The sequence below is a fragment of the Boleophthalmus pectinirostris genome, unplaced genomic scaffold (genome assembly GCF_026225935.1).
Source record: "Boleophthalmus pectinirostris isolate CB_2022bp ecotype Guang Dong unplaced genomic scaffold, ASM2622593v1 HiC_scaffold_20, whole genome shotgun sequence".
NCBI classification, from domain to species: domain Eukaryota; kingdom Metazoa; phylum Chordata; class Actinopteri; order Gobiiformes; family Gobiidae; genus Boleophthalmus; species Boleophthalmus pectinirostris.
Window position 1 is genome coordinate 13,893,689 of NW_026571153.1, and position 8,647 is coordinate 13,902,335.

The 8,647-nt window shown below is 37.8% G+C and overlaps 1 protein-coding gene across 1 annotated transcript in view; it reads left to right on the plus strand.

Annotated features, from left to right (window-relative positions):
* Nucleotides 1-6,311, plus strand: part of LOC110159319 (multiple PDZ domain protein) — a 67,450-nt gene extending 61,139 nt beyond the window's left edge. Inside the window, 7 exon segments of the mRNA XM_055156638.1 lie at nucleotides 394-480; nucleotides 566-656; nucleotides 900-1,063; nucleotides 2,354-2,458; nucleotides 2,944-3,041; nucleotides 3,550-3,673; nucleotides 4,849-6,311. Of these exon segments, the coding sequence (XP_055012613.1) occupies nucleotides 394-480; nucleotides 566-656; nucleotides 900-1,063; nucleotides 2,354-2,458; nucleotides 2,944-3,041; nucleotides 3,550-3,673; nucleotides 4,849-4,995 (816 nt within the window). The 3' untranslated portion in view covers nucleotides 4,996-6,311.
* The last annotated feature ends 2,336 nt before the right edge of the window (nucleotides 6,312-8,647 follow it).

Genomic DNA, 8,647 nt, shown 5'->3' on the forward strand with positions numbered 1-8,647 from the left:
CTGAATTATTGGTTTGCCTACATTTCCTAAGCTCAAAATGCTCTATTCCACCTTGTCATGCAATCGTTAGCAGCGACGTTTTTCCTTTTGTTCAATGGAGATTAGCAATTCCAGGGCTGAAATTATCCAAATGATTCTAGTGAAGATCTATGGAGTTGTATCACTGTATCACCACATGACATCACAAGGTGGCATAGAGTGTTTTCTGTATGAGAGAAAAACTGCCTAACTGCTTAAATATACAGGATTTATGTGTTAAACATGTGTATGAAACAAAACACAACTCGAGGTATGTTTTGGAAGAGGAAACAACATTAGAAGATAGATCAGAATAATAATACGCCCATATTATGCTATTTAACCAAAGTAATTATATTGTTTTACTGTATTTAGTGCTGTGTTGGGACGTTGAAAATGGAAGTTGGAAGATTTAAAGCTGGTCCATTCCACTCAGAAAGAAGACTGTCTCAGACTAGCCAGGTAATACGATTACCTGCTTCTTTTTTATGTATATATAGTTCAAATCGAATCTCCGGCAACTAATAAATATCATTCATTGTTCCAGAATGAAGCTAGCACCAAAATGGGCCGACAATCAAGTTTAGAGCCTGGCATTTTCCCCAGTGACACTGACAAACCCAGTAGAAGTCTGGAATGTAAGTATTACTTATTAAAACCTGCTAAATTTTTTGTTATTTGAAAAATTTGCACACTGGATTTTTCTAAAACTGACGATGAAAAGGCTTAGTTTTAGTTATACAAATATTCTTTTATTACATTGTTACAGTCACATGAATCAATCAACAATCAATTATTTTTCAGCAAAATTAAACGACATTTACTGCATTTATAACCCCAAATGATCTTAAAACAACTATTTTCGTGTTTTGTGTTTGTAGCTTTGGACCAGCCCGACACCAGAACAGTAGAGTTCACCAAAGGTCCCACTGACACTCTGGGCATCAGTATCGCTGGAGGAGTGGGCAGTCCTCTTGGAGACATCCCTATATTTATTGCAATGATGAATCCTGTTGGCCTTGCAGCTCAAACCCAAAATCTCAAGGTAATATATTTTAAACACAAATCCATTCATATGTAACACAACTGATAAACAGATCATCCTATTCATTTCACTTGACTGGATTGTGAACCCTGGAAAAGGTCAAGAGCCTACAGATGTTGGCGGTGACCTTTCAAGCTAAAATGACAATTGTAGTTCTCTATGACCCCATTGTGAGAAGACAATATCCGCCGCTGACAGGGATAATAAATCTCCTACTCCTGCAGTTAGACCACAGGACTTATAAAACAGACTCCTACAAAAGACTGGGGCAAACCAAGGCTTGAATAGAGTCTGCATCTTTCCAATCATTCATTCAGATAATAACTAAAAGCTGTTGTTTTTGCCCACTACTTCCTACTTTTTATTTTGTGTAAACCCCAAAACTGTAACTTGTAATGCACCACTGACTATTTTAAAAAACATATGGGACTTTTCACGTGAAATTAGCATAGCTCAGCGACATTTCCGAGGCAAAACAATAGGAATACTGAAAGAAAGCTGCTACTACCATCTGGCAAAATTATGAGCAAATGACTTGTAATGTAATGTAATTTTTCTGATGTGAGTCCGCCACCTGTTTGTCTCCATGGATATGTCACTGATTTATCCAGACTGTGTAACATTTTGGCATTAAACTTGTCTATCTTGCATGTCTTCAATAAGGTGTTTTATTGCTAAAAAAAAATGTATCTTGAAAAAGACAATCTTTTCTTACTATGAGCAGGCTCACCGCTCCACGAAGCTGACCTATAACTTGGTCTAGTGGCATCACCTGCCTGTTTCCATAGCGACAGACACTGTGAATCATTCCAGGCAAAGCAACATCTACATATAGACAAACACAGTGCACCTTTTCAAGGGTATAGCCTGAGTAACCTCTAAGGTGGAGGGTTCAATGCTTGTGTCTCCATGGAGAGATTTCTTTTCCAGGAAAATTCCACAGTAGGGCATTAAACATATCTACCTTGGATTTGTTAATTTACAGGGGTTTTGTAGCTCAAAAATATCTTAAACAGGAATTTTTACTATGTTCAAGCTTGCTTCTCCATAGATCTGACCATTAGCCTGTCTTCATTGTGATTACCAAGTTTATTTCCGTACTGTGGAATAATCAGGGCAAAACAAGAATATCTCCATGGAGACAAGCAGGTGGCAGATTCTTCCAGAAGAAAAGTTACACTTTAAGTTACTAATTTATTTAGTGTACCTTTCCAGAGGTTTCTGATGTTTACTTTAATGTGTATTTTAATACTAGTTTAATTTATAACTTTGAATTTCCACATTTGTCAGATTGGGGACCGGATCCTCAGTATCTGTGGCACATCTACTGAAGGCATGACACACTCACAGGCCGTGTCTCTGCTGAAGAATGCCACAGGCTCAATACAGCTGCAGGTACTTTACACTGTCTGTTTACATGCTTCTGATCATTATCTGATCTCTGGAGTTATTGAAATGTTACATAAACTGTTACATCTGAGAAGAATCTGAAAGCAAAGATACAAAAATGAAAGAGAATATGTTAAAGATTGAAAGAGTTGTTTTTAGTTCTTTCAACCTTGTCTTTTAAAAACTCTAAAATCCAAACTGACACATCACCAGAGGTTTTCCTGATTTTGTTTGTGCATGTAAAACCACACCAAAAAGTAGATCTAATGCTATCAGATTATTCTAGGTATCTGATTTTACTTGCCAAGTAAACATACTCATTGTCTCTGCTTCTCTTAGATAACCAGCAGACAGTTAGATAATACTCAGATGGACTCCTAGATGTACTTTATCAGCACCCTCAGTTCAAATCTTCCGCTGCCTTTGAAGTAAACAAATTACCAAGATAAATGGGAATGACCTGTGTAAAATTGTGTTGTGTTGGATTACAGGTGGTTGCCGGGGGAGACAACACTGTGACCGGACCCTCGTCTCAGGAGCAGGCCACTGGAGGTCTCACACCCAGCTCCATCTTTCAAGACGATATTGGGTACAAACTATTATTTATTTAGTTTTGTCAATGATTGTTTGAAGTCTAAATATTACTGTATTAAAATAACAATTAATGTGGGGCAGATAATAGTTTGATACAAGCCCTTACTAGTTTTGTTTCAGAGCAGTGCCTATAGTCAACATCACTCCCCCCAGGGAATATTAACCACATCTGCTGCAAAGTATTGATTATGCAGAATCAAAGCAGTATAATGAAAATCCAGTTAGAGTGGCTCAAGTTTAAGATTCAGTTATTTGACTAATTATTTTCTGGGATCATCAGGATTTAATTGAACCATACCTGAATGGGGAATGCAGTGAGTTAGCGTCTCTGAATTTTATTAGTTTCTGGGCAGGATCCTTAGTGAATGATGCATAGGGTGTGTCTTTAAACAATAGTGAATTTCTTTAGTCGAGAACTATCCTACTATTATGAAATGGCACTATTATGAGTACTACTTCTATTTATACTACTTCTAAGTATTTGTTTTCTTCTTTGTTTTTAGCCCACCTCAGTACAAGTCCATCAACTTAGAAAGAGGCCCAGATGGACTTGGTTTCAGTATAGTGGGAGGTTATGGCAGCCCGCATGGAGACCTGCCCATCTATGTGAAGACAGTATTCGGAAAGGTTTGTCTTATCTTTATTTTAACTAAACTCCTTTTCGAGAAATGTGCTTTTCTGTTGTTTACAATGTATATGTAGTATATAGGATTATTGTTTCTCTCTTGGCACAAACTTGAAATAAAAACGAATCAGTCAATCAATCAATCAGAACTGTATCTATCTATCTATTAACTGTGTTGGGAAGTAACCAGTGGTGATTTCTTAAGTGGGGGTACACAATTCGTGACTGAACCAAGAGGAGTAAACCAGGACTAAACCAGAACTGAACCAGGACTAAACCAGGATGTTACGTACTGGCTCAGTACGTAACATTGTCCTGTGTCCTCTTTAATATGTTTGATCCACCCGGGTCTTAACACAGGACTAAACAAGGACTGAACCAGAACTGAACCAGGACTGAACCAGGATTGAACCAGGACTAAACCAGGTCTAAATCAGGTCTACACTAGGTCTAAATCAGGACTAATCTTGGACTTGAGAGAGAGAACCCCCCCCCAGCCAGAGTGACCGCAAAGCACGATTGGCAATGGCTGCGCTTAGCTCCGTGGGGTGCAGAGCTCTGCCAGTCCTTTCACCTGCGGTCACCTGACGGTCTACGTAGGCGCTCCTCCGGACCCGTCCCGACACTCAATTCTGGTTCAGTTCTGGTTTAATCCTGGTTTAGACCTGTTTCAGTCCTGGTTCAGTCCTGGTCCCTCATGTCTCAGGTCACTATAGGACAGTCCTGCAGATATCATAAGTCTATGCAGGTTGTTTTCACCATTGCCAATAGCTCTGGTTTGACATTTAAGTTGTAGCTATTTTATATTTATTTTTTTATATCTCACGTTGAGAGAAGTGGGTGGACGGCGAACCCCTGCAAGTTTTCTGAATACCAATTTTGAGTCAGTTTTTCATTTCGTGGTATTCAGAATATAGTTACTTTTCTAAAATCACATTACATTATTTGATCATGTAATTTAGGCTTCAAACAGCACATAATCAGTGAGGAAAAAAAAAAACTCTGCTCTTGTGGTGAGTGCATGTGTGATTTTTTTCCATCTCCATTTACTGAGGAAAGGTTTTCAGTATTCTGTAACTAAATACATTTTCAACGTATTTCTCCCATCAATGACTGTATCCCGAGAAATGTGTGTAGTTGGAGAGTCATTAACTAAAAAGACCTCGTGTTTGCGTAGGGAGCAGCAGCAGAGGACGGGCGCCTGAAGAGAGGGGACCAGATCATGGCGGTGAACGGGCAGAGTTTAGACGGAGTCACTCATGAAGAGGCAGTGGGGATTCTGAAGAGGACCAAAGGAACTGTCACACTAACGGTGCTCTCATAGGAAGGAACCAAGACTGCTGGCACTATTTTTGTATTCAGATCAGTAGAGTTTGAAGAGGAAGGAATATGTGTGAAAAACTTCCACTTACACTGTTCAAATGAGGAAACGTTTTTGTTTATTTTAACACAATGTAACTCTGAACACTGTGATGTATGAAAATATGTACGTAGGCCTTCCACTTCCTATTGATACTTTGCAGATTTTAGAGCTCAAATTTTTTTTGGCAGTGTTTGCTAATGTGTGCATTGTCTCACGGTTGTATCTGGTGAACATTTCGCCATACACACACATGTAAAACCCCCAGCGCCACTGCAAAATATCAATAGAGATTTGTAGAAAATGATACCCTTTTCTTTCTATGCATGTCTTAGTTTTAATTAGCAGAGGTGGAATTTTTATGAAAGCAAAACAAAAAATATAGAACTCTTAACAGTGCAAAAGTGTACTGTTACTTTTTATCATACACTCATCTGATAAAGTCACTGTATCTGTGAATGCCATCGCTGCGAAGGCCACACGTTTGTGACAAGAATCCCTAAATAGTAAGTTTTCCACATCTGCCAATTACACTGGAAATTAATCTCTTTTTTTTACTCTTTTTGTATTTTTCAGACGTCTTGGACATTTTACGTATTGCAAAAATTATTTCAGCCAGCACATTAATAGCCTACAGACAGTAATTAGAGTTAATGGACTCACTGTACTGCTCCTAAATTTTTACTTTTATTTTGAAAGACTGCAGTTAGTTTAGTGAGTATGGATGTTTTACCTAGGCAAAACTGAATCCTTATTATTTCATATTCACACATTTTATGGAAATCTTTCTGTAAGTAGTTTTAAATATTTTCAGCCAGGAGTACCATGCAGATCAGCAGAAGGGCAATATGTTCTGCTGCTGGTTTTTACACTTTTATTTTGAAAGTTTGTATTAATTATATGAAGAGTATTTTCATTTCTGAAGGCTTTATGTCATTGTTAATAGGTGTTTTAAAGGGACAGAGTTGTGAGAGTTCTGCAATGATGCTGCTAAAGGTGTTATGTCACAGTATTTGGATTTTTGTAAGTATTACTCACTTGTTAAAAAAAAAAAGAACAGTGTGAAATGATCTCTCCTTGTAGAAAAGAAAGAACAAACGTTGAACTTGTCAGAAAGATTATGTAACGGCCGTGAGCTCATGTTGACCTCACCGTGTGTGAGTACAGAACTGATCAATGTGTGTGTAGATGTCACAAGGTGGGAGTCTGCCTTTTAGAAATGTTACTGTACATTCTGATGTGATTGAAACGCTGTCAAAGGTGTTTTTTCGCTCAAGAAATAAAAGTGACCTTTGGAATGAACCTCTTTGGGAATGAATTGAAAACCTGAAAACTATTGCTGCAAATATTTCTACTTCTTTTGTCTAACAGTGGCACAGGTTGAGTGAATATAAAGATAAGATTGGTGGTTCAGAATAGTTCACAAAGTGCAACCTGCTAATGTGTCCTTGTGCAAAACACTTAATGAAATACAAAATTAACCTCTGACATTGATTAGTAGACACATCTCGAGGCTGTTGTAACTACAAAAGGGCCTTACTGTCTAGTAATAATTAAAAATGCTTTGAGTTTACAGAAATGATTAAAGAAATTATCTGTATGTTATTAGGTTCTTTTTTCAGACCAAGAGTTTGTTTTCATACCTGACAGTTTCGACTGCTCACTAGTGGTTTTCCTCAGAGTGGTCACGTGATGTTGCTGTGACATGTCTGGTCGTCAGGAAAGAACGGCAGGAAGACAGTGCTAAAACCTGTATAAATCAGCTGACTGGACATGTCACAGCAGCATCACGTGAGGAAGACCGCTAGTGAACAGTCGAAACTGTCTCTTGGTCTGAAAAAAAACCCTAATAACAAAAAATATCTGAAGACCAAATGGACCTCATTGAGAAATTATCTGTAACTGAAAGATGTGGTGAAAAAAAGTTCAACTGAAACTCAAACAGGTTTAAACAAAATGATTTGTAAATGGTGTGAGGGTATTAATATTGGGTTAACCGATAATTGTGATTACTCTAGTAGCAGTCACAAAACAATTGTAATAGCTAAAAAAACAAAAAAATAATGATGACAATTTAGAGTACAAAGATTTCCCTGTTGTTTGATCGTGGTGTCTATAATTATGAATAATTGGAAAAGCGTGATGTTTCTTGTCACAGAATTGTAACACAAAATTTTTAAATTCTGGCATCGAAGAGTAATAATCAGGATGTATTCAGAAAACGGTATGCTTATACTTGAGTCAACTCTTTGTTGTCACTTGAGACTTATTAAATCCTGCATATAGCGAGCTCTCTTTTACAATATGGCGTCCCATCTGTCTCACAAGCACAGCTGCCTTGATTCATTTCGCTCTTCAGTTTACACCAAACATTGGGCAGTTATAGCAACCAAATTCCTATGTAATTAATGTGGTTAGGGTCTGATTCCCATTCAGTGGACCTTACCAGCATGGCCGTTGATGTTGCTCAAAGGTCAGAGGTGACATTACCTGCAGCTGCTATGGCACATGGGAACCCAGCAGAGCACCTGTTGTTTTAATGGTCTCTGGGGGGGTTTGGGGTGAGGGGGCTGTGCTGCTTTAACACAGGGCCTGTCTGAACCTGCTTGTCTGGTGTAAGATCATATGGTGCCCCTCTGTCACGCCTAACATAAAGGGAACATGGTGTAGAGTTTCATGTACAATGGTGCCACACATCTTTAAAAATGAAATATTAGAAACTGGTATTTGTATTTCTTTGATATTGGATTGTATTACCTCCAACTGGGATATTTACATAGTTGTGCAAATAGGACCTGATCAACACATGTGACTTTTTAATTTATTTTTATTCTTTGGATGTGGATAACTGGTGGTATTTTGATGTACTTTTAGTCATGTATTTTGGAGTACCAGCAATTCTACTACTGATATTGCTACTACCTACTACTACCCATTAACTAGTACAACTACTGCTGCCATCTACTACCTACTTACTACCCATGTCTTCTTGCTATCGAGGTACTACCTAATTCTACTACAATTATTGGAACTAGAATGCCACTACTACTAAAAACAACTGCTTACCATCATACTTCAACCTACTAAATACCAGGGCTGTAGTCCTTTAGTCCTTTAGTCAGTTATGGTGGTTTCTTAGTAGACCAAAACTGATATTAGTCAACTAATCATTTCATTTTGATTATAAGAATTTATACAGGACAATAATAGAAAGAAGTTAGCAAGATTTATACATAAGATTTGTATACAGATGTTTATAAATGCAGTGCATATGTTTTAGTAACCCTTTATCTTATTTAGTCTGAGTACGTCTCCAAAGCTCTAAATGCTCTGATCCACCTTGTGATGTCATACAGTGGTAGTTTTCAAATTAACAGCTCCTTTTACTTTTACTTTGTGAAAGAAACACACATTAACTAATTTATCGGTAGGGCATGCCTTTAATTTACCAAGAATTTCTCTGCTACCGTCTACTTTTACTGCATACTATCTGCTAACTACATACATACTACTACTATTTCTCCTTCACCTGCTACTACCACCACCTACAACTACTTGCCACCTTTTCCTGGAATTGGTACATCTTATGCATCTATCCATTTTCTTCCGCTTATCC